The 25919-nt window shown below is 47.5% G+C and overlaps 1 protein-coding gene across 1 annotated transcript in view; it reads right to left on the bottom strand.

Annotated features, from left to right (window-relative positions):
- HYDIN (HYDIN axonemal central pair apparatus protein) overlaps nt 1-25919 on the bottom strand; it is a 2443906-nt gene that overhangs the window by 515414 nt on the left and 1902573 nt on the right. Inside the window, exon 81 of the mRNA XM_030205004.1 lies at nt 24106-24223. Within this exon, the coding sequence (XP_030060864.1) occupies nt 24106-24223 (118 nt within the window). The remainder of the gene's footprint in view (nt 1-24105; nt 24224-25919) is intronic.

The raw sequence follows: 25919 nt of genomic DNA, 5'->3' as shown, positions 1-25919 counted from the left end.
ACCTTGGTCTGGGTCTCCATGGTGATGTCTGGTGTGGAGAGATACAGCTGGGTGTCATCAGCATAAAGATGATACTGGAAACCATGAGATGAGATCAGTGAGCCCAGGGAAGAGGTGTAGATTGAAAAAAGAAGGGGTCCAAGGACAGATCCCTGGGGAACTCCAACAGAGAGCGGGATGGGGTTGGAGGAAGAACCATGAAAATGTACTCTGAAGGTGCGGTGAGAGAGATAGGAGGAGAACCAGGAGAGGACAGAGCCCTGGAACCCAAATGAGGAAAGTGTGGCAAGAAGTAAATCATGATTGACCGTGTCAAACGCGGCGGATAGATCGAGGAGGATAAGGATGGAGTAGTTGGCTCTGGATTTGGCAAGGAACAGGTCATTACAGACTTTAGAGAGTGCTGTTTCTGTCGAGTGTAGAGGGTGAAAACCGGATTGAAGTGGATCGAGGATGGCCTGAGAGAAGAGGAAATCAAGGCAGCGGCTTGGAGAGGAAGGGTAGGAGGGAGATGGGGCGGTAGTTGGAGGGACAGGTAGAGTTAAGTGATGGTTTTTTGAGGAGATGTGTGACTAATGTGTGCTTTAAGGTGTCAGGGACAGTTGCAGTAGAGAGAGAGAGGTTGAGGATATGACAGATGGAGGAGGTGACAGTATGAGAGATGGTGTTAAGTAAGTTGGTGGGGATGGGATCAGAGGAACAAGTTGTGCATTTTGAGGAGGAAAGAAGGCGGGCGGTTTCCTCCTCGGTGATATCATGAAAGGAGGAGAAAGAGTTGGTTGGTTGGTTGGTTGAGGGAGAGGGTTAAAGAGAGAAGAGGAGGAGGTGGCTTGGTAGTGAATTCAAGGTTGATCTTCTGCACCTTGTCGTGGAAGTAGTCAGCCAGTGAATAGGATTCCATCCTTTTATCTACGTGGATGATGTCACTATTTACATCCCTTTTTGAGGGGACATCCAGGGAATTCTATATGATTAAAACTGGCCTTGATTTAATGGAATCCTGGGCCTCTGAATTCAGGCTAAAATTAAATCTGGAAAAGACAACGTTTTTGGTAATAACCAATTTGTTTGACCATGATCCCTGCAGCAATTTTAGCATTGACTGTTTTTCTTATCTTTTGGAGTACAGCCTAAAATTTTTAGGGGTTGTTGTTGATCAGAACCTTTGAATCTCAGGCGTCCTCTGTGGTAACTAAATCTTTTAAATTACTTTGGAAGCCGAAGCGCATTAGGCCCTTATTTTCAATTGATATTTTCAGATGACTTGTCCAATCTCTTGGACAGTAATTCCATCTATGTAGAGTGTAGAGAATGTATCTTAAGGAAACTGCAAACTGCCCAAAATACTGCGGCTAGACTTGTCATGCATGTACCACGCTTTGAGAGGATTACTCCTTTGCTGATACATTTGCATTGGCTTCCCATTAGAGCCAAGATTGTATTCAAATTATGTTCTCTCATATTTCAGATTTTGTATGGTATTGCCCCTGACTATATGTTGCCCCTTGTTACTTTGCCTTCTCGCAATTCAATGTTTGGTGCAAGACACTACCTGCATCTTCATTTTCCTACCCGTAAGGAAATAGTTTATAAATCTATATATTCAGCTACTTTTTCATACCAAGATAATAGACGGTGGAATTCCTTGCTGAAAAATATAAGATCCCAACTTGATTATTTGGCTTTTTGTAAGTTTTTGAAATCTTTCCTTTTGAAAAACTTTCTGTCATTTGATCCTGATGTCTAATCTCCCCTTTCCATTCTCCCTATAATGCTTTAAAATTTATATAAAGAATTCAATATTAAAGCACAATGGGGAGAATATATATTTATGATTCTTTCCTTATTGATATGTGTGGGCTTATGTATTTTGTTTCATATTTTGTAATGACTTCTTTTTAGCCATATTGAAGGCAGCCATATTGAACTCAAAATTGTATGGGAAAATGTGGGGTATAAATGTCATAAATAAATAAATAAAATCTGCAAGTAAGACCACAGGTTTCCTTCATCATTGTCCACCAGACTAGTCCAGAACAGATGGGATGCAATAACATGCTCCTTACAGTGGGTGGGATTTGCCAATCCCTATTCTCTAGCGAGTTCATTGAACCTATAATATTTTGTAAACAAGTTCTCTGTTCAGCACAACAGATCTATTTGGAGATCCCTTCTTTTCACAGGATCTTTTAAAAATATATTTCATGAACCTATGTTTAATGTTACAAACTCTCCTTTATGGAATTGCCTTCCTCTATGCCTTCGTCAGCTGCTGTTGCACCCAGAATTAAAGGCAGCACTTAAGACCCATTTATTTAGACAGACTTATGGGTCTGTTAGCTGAACTGTCCTTTTTAGGTCCCCATATTCTTTGGGATTTGGAGTGTCCATGTTGGAGTACTGAGTTTGTAATGTAACTGTATCGTCTCTTTACCTTCTCCCCTCGGAGTATTCTTTCCTGTCAAATTTGTAATTCTTTGAATACACAGCTCCTGCTGTTACATGTTTTAATATTGTTAACTGCCAAGGTGGTATGCCCCTGCAGCGTGATATCATGTAAAGATAAACTTGAAACTTGAATAAAACCTCTGCAGAAATGATTAAATGAGCTTCAGTCTAAGAAGCTGTTGACGAACTGGATGGATTAGTCCTCAGATCCTTGGGGGGTCATATTCCCCTTGAGGGGATCTCTTCTTTGAGCAATTATGCTGTAGTGGATTTTATAGCAGCCTTTCTTCTTTAGTCATGCAAAAAGAATAAACAACTGGTTGGACCTCTGAAATTCATTGGTCAATAACAAATATCAGAGCAGAGCCCTAGGCAAATCAAGAGTATAGAGAATCCAGAAACCCACAACCCTTCCTATGAAAGGAGAGAAACATGATCATATTTTCTATCTACCCCTGTAAGTTTTGTATAATTAAGGAGATAATTCTCTGTATTTCAGGCTCTGTGAATCCATTCGATACCTGTAACATTGCCTCTGTGAGAACTAGGATAACCTTGTCACATGCGCACCAGTGTAAGAATGGGACCCAGAAGGAGCTTTTAAATAGCTTATACCTGCAGTGTTTCATGCCTCGGGCACGCACCGCAGCAGTGTGCCCAAGGAGCACACCTAGATCCCTTTCCTGGTCGGTGACTCCTAATGTGGAACCTTGAATCACGTAGCTATAGTTTGGGTTCCTCTTTCTCACATGAAAAATTTTGCACTTGCTCACATTAAATGTCATCTGCCACTTCAATGCCCAGTCTCGTAAAATCCTCTTGCAATTTTACACAATCCCTCTTGCAACTTAACAACTTTGAATACTTTGTATCATTACTAAATTTAATTACTTCACTAATTATTCCCATATCTATATAATTTATAAATATGTTAAAAAGCAGTGGTCCCAGTACAGACCCCTGTGGAACCCCACTATTTACCCTTCTCCATTGAGAATACTGACCATTTAACCCTACTCTCTGTTTTCTATCTTTTAACCAGTTTTTAATCCACAATAGAACACTACCTCCTATTCCATGACTTTCCAATTTCCTCAGGAGTCTTTCATGAGATGCTGTGCCAAATGCCTTTTGAAAATCCAAGTACATAATATCAACCGGCTCACTTTTATCCACATGTTTGTTCACCCCTTCAAAGAAATGTAATAGATTGGTGAGGCAAGATTTCTCTTAACTAAATCCAAGTTGGCTTTGTCTTATTAATCCATGCTTTTGAGTATGCTCTGAAATTTTGTTCTTTATAATAGTCTCTACCATTTTGCCTGGCATCGACGTCAGGCTCACCTGTCTATAATTACCCAGATCACCTCTGGAACCTTTTTTTAAAAGATTGGCCACCCTCCAATCTTCCGGTACAATGCTTGATTTTAAAGATAAATTACATATTACTAACAATAGTTCTGCAAGTTCATTTTTCAATGCTACCAGTACTCTGGGATGAATACCATCTGGTTCAGGTGATTTGCTACTCTTCAGTTTGTCAAATTGCACCATTACATCTTCCAGGTTTATAGAGATTTCATTTAATTTCTCTGACTAGTCAGCTTTGAATACCATTTCTGGCATTTGTATCTCTCCCAAATCTTCCTCAGTGAAGACTAAAGCAAAGAATTCATTTAATCTCTCCACTATGGCTTTGTCTTCCCTGAGTGACCCTTCTACCCCCTTTTGGACATCTAGCGGTACAATTGATTCTTTTGCCAGCTTGTTGCTTTTAATATACCTCAAAAAAAAATGTTTTCTTTGTGTTTTTGGCTCCAACGCAATCTTTTTTTTTCAAAGTCCCTCTTTGACTTCCTTATCAGCATTTTGCATTTGAGAAAACTTTCTGGAACAAATCCAATTCTCCTAGATCTTCAATGCTGCATTCGGCACCTAACTCTTACCTTTCAGGAAATCCAGACTGCCCCAATTTGATTGCCCCTATCAGACTGACTGTTCACGTGTCCTTTAGATTGTAAGCTCTTTGAGCAGGGACTGTCCTTCTATGTTAACTTGTACAGCGCTGCGTAACCCTAGTAGCGCTTTAGAAATGTTAAGTAGTAGTAGATCTATTGAATGCCTGCTTAGGAAAGCCACCTGGACATTCTGGACTCCTACAATGTGGGCCTCAAACAATTTCTGAATGCACACTTCGGTCCAACTGGAAAACACAGTGGGCTCCTGAGCTACTGCTGCATTCTTCATACCCCTCCTGACTGACATGGCATTGTTATACAGAACTCTTGACGGCCTTGTCATGAATTACCAGCTCAAAGTCTTGTAATGCCCTCCAAATGACTCCTGTCTCTAGTTGGTTTATTGACCAACCAGTTGTGGCAACTGTCCAAGCCACCTGGTCTTGACAATTGAATCCATGACTGTCCAGACTGGTGTCCATTGCTACCACTACCCAACTGAAACCTTTCAGGACCATGGCTTTCTTTAAACTCTGGGGCATCAGCCTAGCCTGTGGCTTCAATGGGAGATGAGTCTTGAAGCTCTGCTTCTGTGCTGACAACAACCTCTGCACACAAGATAGTACAATCATTGTCAACAAGGACTCCAGGAGCTGCATGTAATTCCATGCCTGAGGCACCTTTCTCACCAAGAGGGCTTCATCTGTCTCTGAACCTGGAGAACCCTCTGCTTGGTTAGAAAAACATATTATTTCCAAGTTTCTTTTCTATTCTATTTCAAAATGGGCTTCAAGATATTCAGACAGTATGTTTACTCCAGCTTGTTCTTCTCAAAGTTGATGGTCCAAACGAGGGTCTGCAACAGCTAAACTACTTGAGAGATAGCATGCCAATTTTCAGCCTCCAACTTCACTTGGATGAGCCAGTCCTCCGGATATGGATACACCAGGATCCCTTCCTTGCGCAAGTTCACTGCCATGACTAACATCATCTTGGAGAAGATGTGAGGGGATGTAGTGAGACTATAAGGTAATGCCTGAAACTGAAACTGGACTCCCAAAATAATGAACCCCACACAGATCTGATGATCTCTCCAAACTGGAATATGGAGATATGCCTCCTTGAGGTGCTAAGATGTCAAAAATTCATTCTAGACTGTCACAATTACTGAGTACAATATTTCTATGTAGAGATGCAGAATGCGCAGCACTAAGTTTATACCCTTGGGTGAAAGAAGCTTTATTTTTTCAGGTTTAAAAAGTAGATGGACTCTGCCATACTTTTCCTTTAGCATGGGAATCACTACTCTGAAGAGCAATAGTCTCTCTAGAATGGCCTGTAATGCTGCCCTCTTGGCTAGAGCTCAACAGGGAGAAAAAAAAAAGCAATCTGTGATAGAACAGGAAAATTCCAGTATTTAGCATTGCCTTACTACATCCAGAAAGTACTGGTCTGACTGCAGAATAACCTGACAATCAGCCCCCTATCTGATCACTTGAGAAAGGGATTTCCTGTTCATTAATGGGGAGGCTTGAGGCCCTTGGATCTGTTGCACCCATTTCTTTTTGTCCCAAAAGGAAGAAGATCTGCCTGGAAACCGAGACTGCTGTGCTGATACCTTGCCCAAGTGGTAATACCACAAGTCTTGATATTGTGAATTACCAGAATCCAACCTTGAGCTCTCTTTGGACTTGTCCTCATAGTAATCTCTGGACCAAGTCTCCCCAAGATTTTTGACCAGTTCCTTCAGAAGAGTTTGTCTCTAAAGGGAATCATGTTAAGCTGTGACTTTGATACCACATCCACAGCTCAGCTGCTCAGCCACAATAGCCTCTGGACCAAGACTACAACTGCCATATTCCTTGCAAAATCCTAATCAGGTTGTATAAGATATCTGTCTCATAAACTAAGCCAAGTTCTAAACAGACAACCTCCTTTGCGTTCAAGCATTCCTCATGTTGTTGAATCCAAAGCAAACAGGAATTTGACATATTCCTGCTGAAAACAGCTGTAGTCCCAAGGCTGCCACTTGAAAGATCTGCTTCAACAGTGTCTCTATCTTATGATCTTAAAGGGTCCTTCAACACAGCACCTCACTCCATAGGGATGGTTATCTTCCCACATATCACTATGATCAAGACATCTACTTTAGGTACGGCCAGTCTCCAGAGTATCCCACTCTGCCAAAACTGAAGCACAAATGAGCTGATTAACTGCAAATAACTTAGACATAACCCCTCAAGAATAGGATCCCCAGTAAAGGAATTCTCTTGCACTGGAGCCTCAGAAATGCTCATTGTTTCCAAAGCTTGAGCAATCATGGCCAGCAACTCCTTCCTCCAGAAAAGCTGGACCACCAAAAGGTCATCAAGGAGATCCATCTCTGTCCAACCTGCTGGAAGCTGTCTACCAGTCAGACTCCACTACCAACTGAGTCTTCCAGCACCCCTGCTAATTCAATCTTGGCCTTTTAATAGGTCCCAGGTCTCCAATGGACCAAGGCTAGGGTTATCATATTTGACCTAAGAAAAAAAAGGACACATGCCCCACCCCCTGTCGTACCCACCCCGGCTCCTGTCACACCCCACCCTGCCCCCTGTCACTTTGACCCCCCCCCCCAAAGAAAGCCAGATTCCCTCTCTCCCCTCCATGCAGATCCCCTCCCCAATTTTCCAGCCTCCCTCCACCCACATGACTCCATTTACTAACCCTCCCCTCCCCTACTTTAGTGTGTGGTGCCCTGGTGGTCTACTGACCTCTTCGGGGCAGGAAAGACCCCTCTTTTCCTGCCCAGTGCATCGGCAGACTCTCTTTCTCCCAGCACCGAATCAAATGGCTGCTGAGAGCTGAAGCAGTGACCTTGCAAGACTTCTGCAGAAGTCTTGCAAGGTTACTACTTCAACTCTTGGCAGCCACTTTGAATCGATGCCAGGAGAAAGACAGCCTGCAGACGTGCCAGGCAGGAAAGAGGGGGCTCTTTCCTGCCCTAAAGAAGACACTAGACCACCAAGGTACAACACTAAGGTAAAGGAGGGGAGGGGAGGGGAGGGGAGGATAGGACACCTGCCTGCCCGTTCGTCCACATATCCGGACAAACGGGCAGGCTGGCAAAATCCACCATGTTGCCCGGCTGTGTCCTGAAAAACAGGACATGACCAAGTACAATCGTACGTATGGTAACCCAAATGAGGCACCCCCCCCCCCCCTAGGTTGAAGGATCCCTGGCATATAAAAATATGATATAGAAACAGCATAAACCAGTTCTTGGAGTGGAGGAATAGCCTAGTGGTTAGTGCAGTGGACTGGGGAACTGGGTTCAATTCTCATTGCAGCTCCTTGTGACTCTGGGCAAGTCACTTAACTCTCCATTGCCCCAGGTACAAATAAGTACCTGTACATAATATGTAAACCGCTTCGAATGCAAGTGCAAAAACCACAGAAAGGTGGTATATCAAGTCCCATTCCATTTATTTTTCCCTTGTCCCAGATGCAAATGTGAAACAACTGCCCCTCTGCCCTCATCTCAAGCTAGAACACTATACCAAATCCCTTCATCAAACCCTCCAGAGCCAGGGCTAGAAGATCAAAGGAGGTAATCAATCCCTCTACAGCCAGGGATGGAAGATCAAAGGAGGTAGTGATCACATCCTTTCAGTTTTGATAATGACTCTTTCTGCACTGTCACATGCCTCAGGGACTGCTTTCAAGGCTGCTTCAGCCATCCTGACCAGGAATCCAGCCCACAGTTATGCTCCAGATTCAAGGTCTGCTTGGTCCAGGGACTCAGCAGCAGAAACAGCACCTATCATGCTTCACCAGCACCTCCACTTTCAGTCTAACATGAAGTTACTGCCCCAGTTCTGCCTGCACCACTCCTGGTGCTAAGACCAGCCCCACCTGCTCACCAGTTGTTACATATCTGTGCAAGAACTCCCTCATTCCTCTGCACCCAATCACAGCTGTGCAACTCTTTGGCTAGAAAGGTAAGGAGGGGTGACAAAAATTTCTTCAGGTATATTAGTGAAAGGAAGAAGACTAAAAAGGGAATTGTGAGACTGAAAGATGCTTCGAACCGCTATATAGATAATGATGAAGAAAAAGTAAATCTGTTAAATAGATACTTTTGTTCTGTTTTCACAGAAGAAAATCCTGGAGAAGGACCATGATTGACTGGTAAAAGCACAAATGAGAATGGAGTGGATATAGCTCACTGAAGAGAGTGTGTATGAACAATTTGAAAATTTAAAGGTGGACAAAGCCGTGGGACCGGATGGGATCCACCCCAGGATATTGAGGGAGCTCAGAGAGGTTCTGGCGGGTCCTCTTAAAGATCTGTTTAATAAATCCTTGGAGACAGGAGAGGTTCCGTGGGATTGGAGAATGGCGGACGTGGTCCCTCTTCACAAAAGTGGTGATAGGGAAGAAGCTGGAAACTACAGGCCAGTAAGCCTCACTTCCGTTATTGGAAAAGTAATGGAAGCAATGCTGAAGGAAAGGATAGTGAATTTCCTGGAAGCCAATAAGTTGCAAGATCCGAGACAACATGGTTTTACCAAAGGTAAATTGTGCCAAACGAATCTCATTGAATTCTTTGACTGGGTGACCGGAGAACTGAATCAGAGATGTGCTATAGATGTAATCTACTTAGATTTCAGCAAAGCTTTTGACACGGTTTCCCACAGGAGGCTCTTGAATAAACTTGACAGGCTGAAGATAGGACCCGACGTGGTGAACTGCAATTAAGAACTGGTTGACAGACAGACACCAGAGGGTGGTGGTTAATGGAATTCATTCGGATGAGGGAAAGGTGAGAAGTGGAGTGCCTCAGGGATCGGTGCTGGGCCGATTCTGTTCAATATATTTGTGAGTGACATTGCTGAAGGGTTAGAAGGTAAAGTATGCCTTTTTGCGGATGATTTGTAACAGAGTGGACACCCCGGAGGGAGTGGATAACGTGAAAAAGGATCTGCAGAAGCTAGAAGAATGGTCTAAGGTTTGGCAATTAAAATTCAATGCAAAGTGATGCACTTATGGAGTAGAAATCCACGGGAGACGTATATGTTAGGCAGTGAGAATCTGATATGTACGGAAAATGGAGAAGGGAACCAACTGAAGACAATAAGGTAAAGCATAAGGAATGTCAAGCCAAATGCAAAAAGGAGATAAGGAGGGCTAAGAAGGACTTTGAAAAAAAGTTAGCGTTAGAAGCGAAAACACATAGCAAAAATTATTTTAGGTATATTAAAAGCAGAAAGCCGGCTAAAGAATCGGTAGGGCCGCTGGACGACTGTGGTATTAAAGGGGCGATCAGGGAAGACAAAGCTGTAGCAGAGAAATTAAATGAATTTTTTGCTTCGGTCTTCACCGAGGAGGATTTGGGAGGGATACCGGTGCCGGAGAAGGTGTTTGAAGTGGACGAGTCAGAAAGACTAAATGATTTCTCTGTAAACTTGGAGGATGTAATGGGGCAGTTCTGCAAACTAAAAAGTAGTAAATCACCGGGACCGGATGGTATTCATCCCAGAGTATTAACAGAGCTGAAAAATGAACTTGTGGAGCTACTGTTAGTAATATATAATTTATCCCTAAAATCAGGTGTGGTACCAGAAGATTGGAGGGTGGCCAATGTAACGCTGATTTTTAAAAAGGGTTCCAGAGGAGATCAGAGAAATTATAGACCGGTGAGTCTGACGTCGGTGCCGGGAAAAATGGTGGAGGCTATTATTAAGAATAAAATTACGGAGCACATACAAAAGCATGGGCTACTGAGACAAAGTCAGCATGGATTTAGTGAAGGGAAGTCTTGCCTCACAAATCTACTGCATTTTTTCGAGGGGGTGAACAAACATGTGGACAAAGGGGAGCCAGTGGATATTGTATATCTAGATTTTCAGAAGGCGTTTGACAAAGTGCCTCATGAAAGACTCCAAAGGAAACTGGAGAGTCATGGGATCGGAGGCAGTGTATTATTATGGATTAAGAGCTGGTTAAAAGATAGGAAGCAGAGAGTAGGGTTGAATGGTCAGTATTCTCGATGGAGAAGGGTAGTTAGTGGGGTCCCTCAGGGGTCTGTGCTGGGACTGCTGCTTTTTAACATATTTATAAATGACCTTGAGATGGGAGTAACTAGTGAGGTAATAAAATTCGCAGATGACACAAAGTTATCCAGGGTCGTCTCGTTGCGGGAGGAGTGTGAAAGATTACAAGAGGACCTCGTGAGACTGGGGGATTCGGCATTCAAATGGCAGATGAAGTTCAACGTTGACAAGTGTAAAGTGATGCACATGGGAAGGAGAAACCCAAATTACGGCTATGTCATGCAAGGTTCCGCTTTAGGAGTTACAGACCAAGAAAGGGATCTGGGAGTGATCGTGGATAGGACGTTCAAATCTTCTGCTCAATGTGCTGCGGCGGCCAAGAAGGCAAACAGAATGTTGAGTATTATTAGAAAAGGGATGGAAAACAAGCATGAGGATGTTATATTGCCGTTATATCACTCCATGGTGCGACCGCACCTGGAGTATTGTGTTCAGTTCTGGTCGCCTCGTCTCAAAAAATATATAAAGGAATTGGAGAAGGTGCAGAGAAGGGCGACGAAAATGATAAAAGGGATGGGACAACTACCTTATGAGGAGAGGTTAAGAAGGCTAGGACTCTAGCCTGGAGAAAAGGCGGCTGAGGGGTGATATGATAGAGGTCTACAAAATTTTGAGTGGGGTAGAGCGGATAGATGTGAAGCGTTTGTTTACGCTTTCTAACAATAATAGAACCAGGAAACACAAGATGAAATTAGAATGTGGTAGGTTTAAAACAAATTGGAGAAAGTTTTTCTTTACTCAGCGTGTGGTTAGACTCTGGAACTCATTGCCGGAGAAGGTAGTGACGGCAGCTGGCCTTGCTGAGTTTAAAGGGGGTCTGGACAGATTCCTGAAGGAAAAGTCCATTGATCGTTATTAAATTTTGGGATTTTGCCAGGTTCTTGGGGCCTGGATTGGCTGCTGTCGGAGACGGAGTGCTGTGCTTGATGGACCTTTGGTCTTTTCCCAGCGTGGCAGTGCTTATGTACTTATGTCGGGGAGAGGGATCTTGGGGTGACAGTATCTGAGGATCTGAAGGTGACAAAACAGTGTGACAAGGCGGTGGCCGTAGCTAGAGGTTTGCTAGGCTGTATAGAGAGAGGTGTGACCAGCAGAAGAAAAGACGTTTTAATGCCCCTGTATAAGTCGTTGGTGAGACCCCACCTGAAGTATTGTGTTCAGTTTTGGAGGCTATATCTTGCAAAGGATGTAAAAAGAATGGAAGCGGTAAAAAAAAAGCTACAAGAATGGTATGGAATTTGCGTTACAAGACATATGAGGAGAGACTTGCTGACCTGAACGTGTATACCCTGTAGGAAAGGAGAAACAGGGGTGATATGATACAGACGTTCAAATATTTGAAAGGTATTAATCCACAAACAAACCTTTTCCGGAGATGGGAAGGCGGTAGAACTAGAGGACATGAAATGAGATTGAAGGGGGGCAGACTCAAGAAAAATGTCAGGAAGTATTTTTTCACAGAGAGAGTGGTGGATACTTGGAATGCCCTCCCGCGGGAGGTGGTGGAGATGAAAACAGTAACGGAATTCAAACATGCGTGGGATAAACATAAAGGAATCGAGGGTTAGAACCAAGAGAGTTGGTCAGTTGGATATAATAATCCTGTTTGGCGCGTAAAAGAGCAGATTGGAAGGAGGTCAGCATGAACTTAAAGTGTAAGAAATCAGCAAGGGCCCGAGATTTCCGCCAGAGGCGTTCGGCGGAGCGGGTACAGGAACGTAGGTAGCGGATATTAGAAGTCAGCCAAGGTTGGGGTTTTGTACGCCTTATAGGGCGGGTCATCAAAGGTGCAAGAATGTCTAAGGCAGAGGATAGAGTATTGTTGTAAGAAGAAACAGCCTCGTTGACAGATGTGGATGGTGCCACAGTAGAGAGGATGTTTGAAACATGGGAGGATAGAGATGAAGGGTCAATATCGTGAAGATTCCTGGATAAATTAGATAAGATAGGACGGGACTGGGAGGGAGGAGATTTAAGAGTGAAAGTTATAAGATGGTGATCAGAGAAGGGAAGATCAGAGGCAAGGAAACTAGAGGGTGATGCCAGCCAAATCAGTATAATCGAAAGCCGATTTTGGCCAGCTTCAACTGCTTTCCGTCACAGGGCCGGCCAAAGTTCAAGGGCGCGTGTCGGCAGTGTACCAAAGGCGGGGGCGTGGTTAAGAGATGGCTGGCCTCGGCTGATAATGGAAAAAAGAAGGCCGGCCCTGACGAGCATTTGGCCAACTTTACTTGGTCCCTTTTTGTTCACGACAAAGCCTCAAAAATGTGCCCCAACTGGCCAGATGACCACAGGAGGGAATCGGGGATCACCTCCCTTTACTCCCACAGTGGCCACCAACCCCCTCCCACCCAAAAACAATTTTTAAAACATTTTTTGCCAGCCTCTACGCCAGCCTCAAATGTCATACCCAGCTCCATCACAGTAGTATGCAGGCCCCTGGAGCAGTTTTAAGTGGGTGCAGTACACTTCAGGCAGCCCATCCCCCCCTACCTGTTACACTTGTGGTGGTAAATGTTGAGCCCTCCAAAACCCACTGTACCCACATGTAGGTGCCCCCTTCACCCCTTAGGGCTATAGTAGTGGTGTATAGTTGTGGGGAGTGGGTTTTGGGGGGCTTAGCACACAAGGTAAGGGAGCTATGCACCTGGGAGCAATTTGTGTTGTCCACTGTAGTGCCCTCTAGGGTGCCCGGTTGGTGTCCTGGCATGTGAGCGGTGCACTACAAATGCTGGCTCCTCCCACGACCAAATGGCTTGGATTTGGCTGGGTTTGAGATGGCCACCATTAGTTTCCAGTATCAGTGAAAACCAATGGCGGCCATCTCTATCGCTGGCGATCTCTAAGGGCGGCCCAAATGTTGAGACTTGGCCGGCCACGACTGTATTATCGAAACGAAAGATGGCCGGCCATCTTGTTTCGATAATACAGTCAGGTACCAGGGGCGTAGCTACAGGTGGGCCTGGGTGGGCCCAGGCCCACCCAATCTCAGCTTAGGCCCACCCAGTTTTCCCTGCTCCTCCAATCAATGCACAGCCAGCCTTTAGTCCCGCAGCCGACAGGAAAGCCTTTCTTTCTCCTTCAACTTCCTGTTCCCGTGTAGGCAAGAAGTTGTAGGAGAGAGAAGGGCTTCCAGGCAGGGACAGGTCTAAAGCAGTGTTTGTACTGCTTTCTCGATGAAGCTGCTGGTGACTCAAGGGATTGGAAGACTAGGGGGAAGGGGTGACAGTCCTGACTGCCAGACGGTTTCCCTCCGACGGAGGCCTTGCACCCCTTCCTCTCGTCATTGCCCTGATATTTTAAAAGCCCCATAAAATTCCCCAAAGTGGCAGACTAAACAAGCAGAAATCCCTGCCCGGAGGATGTGGCCTGGAAACTCGGCAAGAGCAAACTAAGTTCTGATCGAGGATTGTCCGGAGGAAGAGCCTCAGGCAGAGTTGGCTCCGCAGGTGAGAGATGGAAGCCCAGCTCCCACTCTGTCTGGTCATCAGCTGCTCCTGCTTACCAAACGCTTCACTGTTGTGAAGTCTGGAATGAAATCGTGAACTGAGGTTCTTCCCTATTGCTTTCCTTGTATTGAGGGGTAGGAGAAATATACTGGGTCCAGAATTTATTTGTGTTCCAGTGACTGACTAATTCACATATAATAAGCATTAAAAAAGAGCTAAAACTCATTAAAGAAAAAAGGGGAGGAAGTAATTGTTCTGAAGTCTGCTTACATTATAAATTTGATCAGCTTAGTTGGGAAGTTGGGTTAAGGTCCTAAAAATATTTATTCCTCCTAATGCTGCTTTGATTGAGTTATGCTAGTAATATTACAGGTTTATTCGTTGCTTAATTGGAGGCCTATGAGATGTTTTAGAGCTCCAGTTATTAATGTAGTAATTATAGAATTTTCCAGATCTAGAATTCTTGAATTTAGTATAGTAGAAAAGCCTTTGATAATTATTTAATTATAATATTCCCTAATTCCTTTAATTTAAAGAGGGGTTTCCTTTGTGTAAGCCTTTGATTATATGATATAAATGTTGATTGCACCTCGTGTAGAGAATGTAAATTTTGCAGGTATTTGTGTAAGTTAAAAGAAATTTTGTCATGTTATTGCCATAGCATCTATTATCTAGTAAGTTGCTGAGCTAGCAGTTACTGTGACTTGTCCAAGGTCACACTGTCAATTATTAGTTAAGTCTGGATTAGAAACTAGGAAAATTCTGGTTCATGATCCCCTTTACTAATATTTCTGACTTGCTACTTTTTCCTCTAGGAGCTAATTATTAAGTTAACAGTATCTAAGGTAAAATTATTTATAATCATACCTGATAATTTTCTTTCCATTAATCATAGCTGATCAATCCATAGACTGGTGGGTTGTGTCCATCTACCAGCAGGTGGAGATAGAGAGCAAACTTTTGCCTCCCTATATGTGGTCATGTGCTGCCGGAAACTCCTCAGTATGTCGATATCAAAGCTCCATCCGCAGGACTCAGCACTTAGAGAATTACACCCACGAAGGGACACTCTGCCCAGCTCACCACCGCCGAAACGGGGGAGGGGAATTAACCCAGCTCATCCCCACACAAGTGGGGGAGGGGAATCCGTCCAGCTCATCCCCGCGGAGCGGGGGAAGGACACCACACCCGCCGATGCGGGGGGATCTGGCTTATCCTGCAACCGCAACCGCGGGAGGAGCTGACTGACCCTAACACCGCCGAAGCGGGAGGGGTACAAAGCTGCCCTACAGCCGCACGAAGCGGGAGGGAGTGCCGGCAGAATTTTAAGTCTCAATCCAGCCCCGTAAAATGGAGGGGAGAGGAATGCAGCAGCTCACTGTAACACAAACTCGTCTTAACTCTTGAAGAATCCAAGTGAAAAAACTTGAACACAAAGTCTTTCTGAAGTAACTGAAGACTAAACTTGAACCTGAAATGCAACCAGAATAAAAACAGTACAGATATCTGGGAGGGGCTATGGATTGATCAGCTATGATTAATGGAAAGAAAATTATCAGGTATGATTATACATAATTTTACCTTCCATATCATCAAGCTGATCAATCCATAGACTGGTGGGATGTACCGAAGCAGTACTCACCCAGGGCGGGACATTGAAATCCCTGACCTCAACACTGAAGCTCCAAACCGGGCCTCCGCCCGTGCAGCCACAGTCAAACGGTAATGCTTGGAGAATGTATGAGCCGAAGCCCAAGTTGCCGCCTTGCATATCTCTTCCAAGGAGACGGATCCGGCCTCTGCCATCGAGGCCGCCTGAGCTCTCGTGGAGTGAGCCTTCAGCTGGATAGGCGGCACCTTCCCCGCGGCCACATAAGCCGCTGCAATGGCTTCCTTGACCCATCTTGCCACTGTAGGCTTAGCAGCCTGCAGACCCTTACGAGGACCTGCAAACAGGACAAACAGATGATCCGATTTCCGGAAATCATTGGTCACTGCCAAGTATCTGATGATGACTCGTCTCACATCCAGATATTTAAGAGCAGAGTACTCCTCTGGGTAGTCCTCCCTACGAAAGGAAGGGAGACAGAGCTGCTGATTCACATGGAAGCGAGAAACAATCTTGGGCAGGAAGGAAGGCACTGTGCGAATAGTCACTCCTGCCTCAGTGAACTGCAGAAAAGGCTCTCGACATGAGAGCGCCTGGAGCTCGGAAACTCTTCTGGCTGAAGTGATAGCCACCAAAAAGACTGCTTTCAACGTCAGGTCTTTCAGAGATGCCCTTGACAAGGGTTCAAAAGGCGGCTTCTGCAATGCTCTTAGCACCAGGTTGAGATTCCACGCAGGCACCACTGAGTGCAGAGGAGGGCGCAGGTGATTAACTCCCTTGAGAAAGCGCACCACATCTGGCTGCGAAGCCAGGGAAGCACCCTTCAGGCGGCCCCTGAAGCAAGCCAGAGCCGCTACCTGGACTTTAAGGGAACTGAGCGACAGGCCTTTCTCCAGACCTTCTTGCAGGAACGCCAACACTGAAGAAATTGGAGCAGTGAAGGGAGAAAGTGAGCCTGCTTCACACCACGCTGCAAAGATACGCCAAACCCTGGCGTAAGCAGTAGAAGTAGAGCGTTTCCTCGCTCTCAGCATAGTGGCGATGACCTTGTCTGAGAAGCCCTTCTTCCTCAGACGCTGCCGCTCAATAGCCAGGCCGTAAGACCAAAGGGGGAGGGATCCTCCATCACCACGGGACCCTGATGTAACAGGCCCTGCTCCACTGACAGCCGCAGAGGATCGTCGACTGAGAGCCTGATCAAGTCCGCATACCAGGGACGCCTGGGCCAATCCGGACCCACCAGGATTACCCTGCCGGGATGCTTTGCCACCCGGTCTAGCACCCTGCCCAACATGGGCCAGGGCGGGAACACATAGAGAAGCTCTTGTGTCGGCCACTGTTGGAGAAGAGCATCTACTCCCAGGGATCGAGGGTCCCGTCCTCTGCTGAAAAAGCGCGGCACTTGGCAATTGGCCGATGACGCCATCAGATCTAGGCTCGGCTGGCCCCAGCGCTTCGTGATTTCCAAGAACGCCTGAGCAGATAGCTGCCACTCTCCGGGCTCCAAGGTATGGCGACTGAGAAAGTCCGCCTTGACATTCATGACTCCGGCAATGTGGGCCGCTGAAAGCTGCTCCAGGTTCACTTCCGCCCACTGGCAAAGATTCATAGCCTCCTTGGCTAGAGGGGCGCTCTTGGTACCTCCCTGGCGGTTGACATAGGCCACAGCCGTGGCATTGTCCGACAGGACCCGTACAGGCTTCAACACCAGTACCGGGATGAACTCCAAAAGCGCCAACCGAATGGCTCTGAGTTCCAGGAGGTTGATAGACCACTTTGCCTCTGCAGGAGACCAGAGCCCTGCGCTGTCCTTCCCAAGCAGTGGGCTCCCCAGCCCGACAACGAGGCGTCCGTCGTGACGACAATCCACTCTGGGGTCACCAGAGGCATTCCCGCAGACAACTTGTCTGTCTGCATCCACCAGCTCAGCGCCTTGCGCGCTGCTGGGTCCAAGGGAAGGCACACAGCATAATCCTCCGACATCGGAGTCCAGCGCTGCAGCAAAGAGTGTTGAAGCGGTCTCATATGAGCCCTGGGCCAGGGCACAACTTCCATCGTGGCCGTCATAGAGCCCAACAGCTGCACATAGTCCCAAGCCCGAAGGGGAGAGGCTACTAGGAACTGGTCCACCTGAGCCTGAAGTTTGACAATCCGATTGTCTGGCAGGAACACTCTGCCCACTTGGGTGTCGAATCGAACTCCCAGGTACTCCAGGGACTGAGTCGGGCGCAGCTGGCTCTTCTCCCAGTTGATGATCCATCCCAGGGAGCTCAAAAGAGCAACTACCCGGTCCACAGCTTTGCCGCACTCTGCATAAGAGGGGGCTCGGATCAACCAGTCGTCCAGATAAGGATGGACTTGTACCCCTTCCTTTCGTAGGAAGGCCGCGATGACCACCATTACTTTGGAAAAGGTCCGCGGAGCAGTAGCCAACCCGAACGGGAGGGCTCTGAACTGGAAGTGTCGTCCCAGGACTGCAAAACGCAGAAAGCGTTGATGAGGAGGCCAGATGGGAATATGCAGGTACGCTTCCTTGATGTCCAAGGATGCCAGGAACTCTCCTGCCTTCACTGCCGCTATAACAGAGCGGAGAGTCTCCATGCGAAAGTGCCGCACTTTCAAGGCCCGATTGACCCCTTTGAGGTCGAGGATAGGCCGGACAGAACCTCCTTTCTTTGGTACCACAAAGTAAATGGAGTAACGCCCCTTGCCAAGCTGACTTTCTGGCACCGGAACGACCGCGCCCAGGCAGATCAGATTGTCCAAGGTCTGCTGCACTGCCACAGCTTTGACCGGAGACTTGCAGGGAGAGAGTACAAACCCGACTTTTAAGGGTCGGCAGAATTCTAGCTTGTAGCCGTCTCTGATGACTTCCAGCACCCACGCGTCTGAAGTTATTGTGGTCCACTCGCCCAGAAACGAGGACAGCCGTCCTCCAATCTGCACTGGGGCGTGGACCAAGACCCCGTCATTGGGTACGAGACCCTGGGGGAGGACCGGAGGGAGCACCTCCGGGACGGCGGTCTCTGCGAAAGGAATGCTGCTTGGGGGAGAAATTCCTCTTGAAGGAAGAGGGGGCAGAGCCCGACTTGCCCGGGCGGTACCGACGGGCTTCCTGCAACCGTCCTCTGAAGGTACCGGGACGAGTACTAGCCCGAGCCCTGACCTCTGGTAACTTCTTGCCCTTAGACGTGCCGAGATCGGTCACGATTTTGTCCAGCTCGACCCCAAAGAGCAGCTTGCCTTTAAAAGGCAACCTAGCCAGGCGGGATTTAGAGGCGTGGTCAGCAGACCAATGTTTCAGCCAAAGCCACCGCCGCGCAGAGATTGTCTGAGCCATGCCTTTCGCTGAGGCCCTCAAGACATCATACAGCAAGTCTGCCAAATAGGCTAAGCCCGATTCCAGGGCCGGCCAATCAGCCCTCAAGGAATGATCCGAGGGGGAAGCCCGCTGCACCATAGTCAGGCACGCCCTGGCCACATAGGAGCCGCAAACTGAGGCCTGCAAATTTAAAGCAGCCGCCTCAAAGGACGACCTTAAGGCCGCCTCCAATCTTCTGTCTTGGGCGTCCTTTAGGGCTGTGCCACCTTCCACCGGCAACGCCGTTTTCTTAGTCACCGCAGTGATTAAAGAATCCACGGTAGGCCACAGATAGGCCTCACGATCACTCACAGCCAAAGGATAGAGGCGGGACATAGCCCTAGCCACTTTAAGGCTCGCTTCTGGGACATCCCATTGAGCCGAAATTAAGGTGTGCATGGCATCATGCACGTGGAAGGTTCTAGGCGGGCGCTTCGTCCCCAGCATAATGGCAGAGCCAACAGGGGCTGAGGGAGAGACGTCCTCCGGAGAGGAAATCTTCAAAGTGTCCATGGCCTGTAATAACAGGTTGGGCAAATCCTCTGGGCTAAAAAGCCGCGCTGCAGAGGGGTCATCCGCTCCATCCGAGCGGGGATCCGTCTCCTCCAAGGAATCCGCAAAGGACCGTTGGGAGACCTCAGACACGCTGCCCTCATCTACATCGGAGGAGACAAATTCCTCCAAGGCCTGGGAATCAACCCGAGGGCGTTTACCTCTGGGAACCTCAACCTCTTTACCAGACGAGGGAGCAGGGGCAGCGTTGTGCATGAGGAAGGCCTGATGCAGCAGCAAAACAAACTCGGGGGAGAAACCCCCCAGACTGTGTACTTCCGCAGTCTGGGCAACAGCCCTAGACGCACCCTCAACCGGCGCTCGCAACAGCGGGGGAGAGACATGCTGCGCATCCAAAATGGCGTCCGGCGCGAAACTCCGCGAAGGAGCCGCGCGGGAAGAACGGCTCTTAACTTTAGCCGCTTCTGTGCCGTCGCCCAAATTAAGGGCGTTCATGGCATTAATGTCTCCAACCTCAAGGGCGGCCCAAGAAGAAGCCGTCCGAGCCGCGTGGCCGGCCAAGATGGCGGAGGCGAGGAGCGGGGGATGGGCGTTTATGGCGGGAAAAACCGCTACGCCGGAGGAAGGACCGGGACATTCATCGGTCACGAAACTGTCCCCCAACAAGGGCGAATCAGGCTTGAAGACCCCCGCATCCCCTCTAGAAGCGCTCAAGCGACCCGGGGAGCGACCCTTCGCGCCCTCGCCCTCCGACGCCATAGCCACGAGGAGAAGAATCGGGGAACCCCCTGCCCGCTATAGAAAGGTAAAAATTACCTGCTGTCCGCTCCGAGTTGTAACGACCTGGTGTCCCAGTGAGTAGCTGCAATAGACGCTTAAATAAACGTCGAAATAAACGCCTTTAAGGACGTTCAAAATTTTTTTTTTTTTTTTTTAACGGAGCCAGCGGGAGGGGGGAGAAAAGGAGGGACCTGGCACCACCAGGTTTGCACTTGCTCAAAAGAGCCCTCAACCCCAGGCACTCAACAAAACCTAAAAATTAGGCTTGGAGGCCTAGCCAGAGCTGCTGCTGTGTGTGACCACCACCTGCTGAGATAGAGAACATACTGGGGAGTTTCCGGCAGCACATGACCACATATAGGGAGGCAAAAGTTTGCTCTCTATCTCCACCTGCTGGTAGATGGACACAACCCACCAGTCTATGGATTGATCAGCTTGATGATATGGAACTCAGTGTGAATGTTTTCCATTGTGGTTTATTTTATAATAAAGCATGAACATCTTACCATTAACAGTGAGCACATTATTTTAAACAAGTTTTTAAGTTTGAAAAGTTAGCATTTAAACAGAAACATAGTAATAAACTGAAATACAAAGAAATATTCAGTCAAACAAAGCGAAGAGCATACAAAAATAATTATTAAACAAATAATTTTCTTTTCCTCAATGGGGAAGGCATAGCTATGGGATGGATGATGGGGAAGGGAAGGGCTGATGCTGAGCTATGGGTGGGGGGGGGGGGGGGGGTAGGGTAGAGATGAGAAGGGCTGATGCCGGGCTACAGGGTTGGATGGAGGGGTAGGGAAGCAAAGTTTGAAGGATATCATGTCTGAAATTATACTGTAGGATCCTGTCATGTGTGTTGAGATGTTTGTCATTATAGTAGACTTACGCCTGGTCAAGTTTAAGATGTGGGATAGTGTAAACTATATTTTAAAATATTGGTTTTTCCATATGTTGATGCTAGGCATACTACTTAGAAATCCATCATCAAGTGCAGTCTAATGCATTATTTTGTAGAAAGAAACACTAGTCATATCTATATACACAGCAGGGCCGCCGAGAGGGGGGGACAGGGGGGACAAAATTCCCCGGGCCCGGGCCTCCAGGGGGGCCCGGCGCCTGAAGTCCCACCCGCCCTCCGTCGTCTGGAGCGGTCGCACAGGGCCTCGCGCCTCCAGGGGCCCCGCGGCACTTCCTGTCGCTCCCTGCCACATCGTTAGCGTCTCAGCTTCTTTCCAAGTTCCAGCCGCCCTGCATTTAAAAAGTTGCAGCGGCGGCGAAAACGCAGGCTCGTCTCTCCTTTAAGCCCTTCCCCTTCTCTCTTAGCGTGCACTGATGTAATTTCCGGCTTCCGCGAAGGCGGCACAGTGCACGCTGAGAGAGAAGGGGAAGGGCTTAAAGGAGAGACGAGCCTGCGTTTTCGCCGCCGCTGCAACTTTTTAAATGCAGGGCGGCTGTAAGGAGAGGAGGGCTGTGGTGGAAAACTGATGGCACAGCTGGGGCTGGGAACTGAAACTCGGAGGGGGGGGGTGAAAAGGGGGGGTAAGTTGGGGCCTGGGGCGAGTCATTGGACATGAAGGGGAAGGGAGGACAGGGAGCAAAGGGGATGGGTAGGGAGGGCAGGGGAGAGAGGATAGTTGCTATGGATGATGGGGAGGGTAGGAGAAATGCTGGACATGGATGGAAGTGAGGGAAGACAGGAAGGAGATGCACATGGATGGAGGGGAGAGAGAGGAGAGGGCAGGGGACAGAGGAAAATCACTGGATGTGAATGAGAGGGGAGGATGGGGCAAAGGAGAATCACTGGACATAGATGGGAGGGGAGGGCAGAGGAGAATTGCTGGACATGGATGGGAGAGAGGGAAGACAGGAAGGAGATGCACATGGATGGAGGAGAGGGCAGGGGACAGAGGAAAATCACTGGATGTGAATGAGAGGGGAAGATGGGGCAAAGGAGAATCACTGGACATAGATGGGAGGGGAGGGCAGAGGAGAATTGCTGGACATGGATGGGAGAGAGGGAAGACAGGAAGGAGATGCACATGGATGGAGGGGAGAGGAGAAATTCTGGCTACAGATGGAGGAGAGGGGAGAGTTGAAATGCTGGATATAGATGGAGGGCAGGGAAGAGAGGACATGAGACGAACATGGATGGCGGGGAGGAGAGACAGAATAAATGCTGGACATGGATGGAGGAGAGAGAGGAAGGAGATGCATCCTGATGGAGATGAGGGAAAGGGAAAAGAGGAGAAAAACTGCACATGACTGGAGAAAATAGGCAAAAGCTGGATCCACTCTATACCTCTTCCAGTCAAGTCCGCGGAGGACCCAGCTTTTACCTATGGATGTAGGGCAAGAAATGAAGAAGAAAGGAGGAAAGTAAAGAAATAAATGGAAAGGAAACTCTGAAAGTGGAGTTAAGGGAGCAGAAAGAGAGCAGCAGAATCAGAGACTGGGACCAACATGATCTGAAAAACAGTCACAAGACAACAAAGGTAGAAAAAAATCATTTTATTTCACTTTAATGTTTGGAATATGTCCAATTTGAGAATTTACATCTGCTGTCTTATTTTGCAATGTATAGCAATGTTCTGTTTTTCTGGTATTGTGCTGCATGCAGAATCTGTATGCTAATTTGTTTTTTGTCATTTTGGGTATACTGGAGCGGGGGTGGGTGGGCCCCAGCGAACTGGTCTGCACAGCTCCTTACAGTTGCTAAGACTGGCCCTGTCCGTCGTTGACTGTCTGCCACTGGGCCGGGCCCCCTGCATTGAAATCACAGCGCCTCTCACCTCTATGTGAAAGCACTGCAGGCAGCAGCAGATCGCCTCCCTTCGGGCTTCCTTCCCTCTCTGTGTCCCGCTCTCACGGAAGTTATGTCAGAAGAGAGCGGGACACAGGGAGGGAAGGAGGCCCGAAGGAGGGAGGCGATCTGCTGCTGCCTGCAGCGCTTTCACATGGAGGTGAGAGGCGCTGTGATTTCAATGCAGGGGCTCGGCCCGGTGGAGGGGGAGTGGCGGCGACCTCAGGGGGGGGGGGGGGGGGCCCGGGTATGGCCTTGTCCCGGGCCTGGCCCAGTCTCTCGGCGGCCCTGATACACAGTGCCCACCCATATTAGCTCTGGGCCCACCCAAAATGTTAGGTCTGGCTACGCCACTGTCGGGTACGCCGCTTTACGGGGCCGTCATTATAGATGGTCGCCCTTATAGATGGCCGGCCCCGTTCGATTATGCCTCTCCACGTTACTATTACAATTTATTTCTCTCTCTTCCTGGCTGCAGTTGACTGCTACCAACTGACAAGGAAAATCTCTCCTTCCTCAGAGCCCAATGCGATATTAGACATCCCTGCCCAGCTGGCTATCCCTTCAATACCCAAACTACAACTTGATCCTAGGCAAATCCTGCCTTAATTCAGCATCTCTCTCTCTCTCATTTAAAGCAAGAAAGAGGGAAGTGGGGAGAAACTCTCTCTCTCTCTCTCTCTCATTTAAAGCAAGAAAGAAGGAAAGGGGGAAGTGGGGGGAGAGAGAGAAAATGCAAAGTAGAGGAAAAGGACCTATGCTTCTCTAGGTATTTCTGAGGGCCATCCATCCAATCTGGACTGGTCTATATGGAAACATGCTTTCAGGGACATCTCTTTTTAATATAATAAATGTGCATGTGCTGTGAATCTTGGGCACACACTTGTCTTTTATCTAAGAAGGATATTTTTCATTCAGCCTATTTTTCTGTGGTAAATACCTTTTGAAAATGGCCTTCCCAAAATTTAAATTATGAAGAAAGTAATAGTGTGCATTATATAAAAATGATTAATATTAAGGGCAGACAGGTTAAACTTTCTTAACAAAACTGCATTAAATGTAAAATCAGAATTCTATACATACCTGAGCAAATACATTTGAATCCTTCTGTATTTCACCACGCTTGCCTTTGCCAGGTTGAACAGATTTGCTGGAGCTTGACCCTTCACGTGATGAAATGCGCTTTAAGGTAGGAGGAGCACTGGAAAATGAAATATATTGCTATATCAATCAAATCTAGGCCTTGGATCACTGAAATGAATATAACTGATTAATAACTTTCCAAAAGGCAATTACATACAACATAGATATGTAGTTTTTACTATGCATTAATAGGTATGAGAAGTGTTATCATATACTATCTTTGTAACATATCTGTACCCACATTTTTAAGTATATATCATAAGATTGTATTTGAATATCAATAGATTATATTATTTTTGGAATAAAGAGTTTGAGCCATTTGTATAGAAACAGAAAAATGAAGACAAGACCATATGGCCTATTCATTCTTCCCATCTATACCATCAATCCATCCCTTCCTCTTCCTTCCTTAGAGATCCTGTGTAGGCCCAAGTTTTCTTGAATTCAGATACAGTTTTTGTCTGCACCACCTCCACTGGAAAGCCATTCTACACATTTACCACCCTTTCTGTAAAGAAGTATTTCCTTAGGTTACTTCTGAGTCTGCTCCCTTTCACCTTCATCCTATGTCCCCTCATTCCGGAGCTTCCTTTCAATTGAAAAACTCGCTTCCTATGAATTAATTGCCACAGAAGAATTTAAAAGTCTCTATCATAGCACCCCTCTCCAGCCTTTCTTCCAAATTTATACATATTGAGATCTTTAAGTCTGTCTCCATAACAGTGGCGTTCCTGGCCTGGATGGCACCCGGGGCGGAGCGCCGATGCACCCCCCCCCCCCCCGGGTGCAGCGCGCCTCCCCCCCCCCCCCCCGCTAAATGACACCTTCCCCCCTCCAGCGAAATGACACCCCCCGGGTGCACGCCGCTGGGGGGGGGGGGCCACGGCGCGCCCCTGCTCCGAGTTCACTAATCTTTGTTTCGCTGCAGCTCCCTCTGCCCCGGAGCAGGAAGTAACCTGTTCCGGGGCAGAGGGAGCTGCAGTGAATGAGCGACGAAGTTTAGCGAACTCGGAGTAGGCGCGTGCTGTGGCACCCCCCAGCGGCGTGCACCCGGGGCGGACCGCCCCCACCGCCCCCCCTTGGTACTCCACTGCTCCATAAGCTTTGATGGTTATTTTAGATATGGTATGGGATTTGCGTTACAAGACGTATGAGGAGAGACTTGCTGACCTGAACATGTATCCTCTGGAAGAAAGGAGAAACAGGGGTGATATGATACAGACGTTCAAATATTTGAAAGGTATTAATCTGCAAATGAACCTTTTCCGGAGATGCGAAGGCGGTAGAATGAGAGGACATGAAATGAGATTGAAGGGGGGCAGACTCAAGAAAAATGTCAGGAAGTATTTTTTCACGGAGAGAGTAGTGGATGCTTGGAATGCCCTCCCGCGGGAGGTGGTGGAAACGAAAACAGTAACGGAATTCAAACATGCATGGGATAAACATAAAGGAATCCTGTTCAGAAGGAATGGATCCTAAGGAGCTTAGCTGAGATTGGGTGGTAGAGCCGGTGGCGGGAGGCGGGGATGGTGCTGGGCAGACTTATACGGTCTGTGCCAGAGCCGGTGGTGGGAGGCGGAACTGGTGGTTGGGAGGCGGGGATAGTGCTGGGCAGACTTATACAGTCTGTGCCAGAACCGGTGGTGGGAGGCTGGGCTGGTGGTTAGGAGGCGGGGATAGTGCTGGGCAGACTTACACGGTCTGTGCCCTGAAAAGGACAGGTACAAAACAAGGTAAGGTATACACAAAAAGTA

Source organism: Microcaecilia unicolor, chromosome 5, assembly GCF_901765095.1.
Source record: "Microcaecilia unicolor chromosome 5, aMicUni1.1, whole genome shotgun sequence".
Classification (NCBI taxonomy): domain Eukaryota; kingdom Metazoa; phylum Chordata; class Amphibia; order Gymnophiona; family Siphonopidae; genus Microcaecilia; species Microcaecilia unicolor.
The sequence above is the reverse complement of the archived record's forward strand: the minus strand, read 5'-3'. Positions and strand labels throughout refer to the sequence as shown.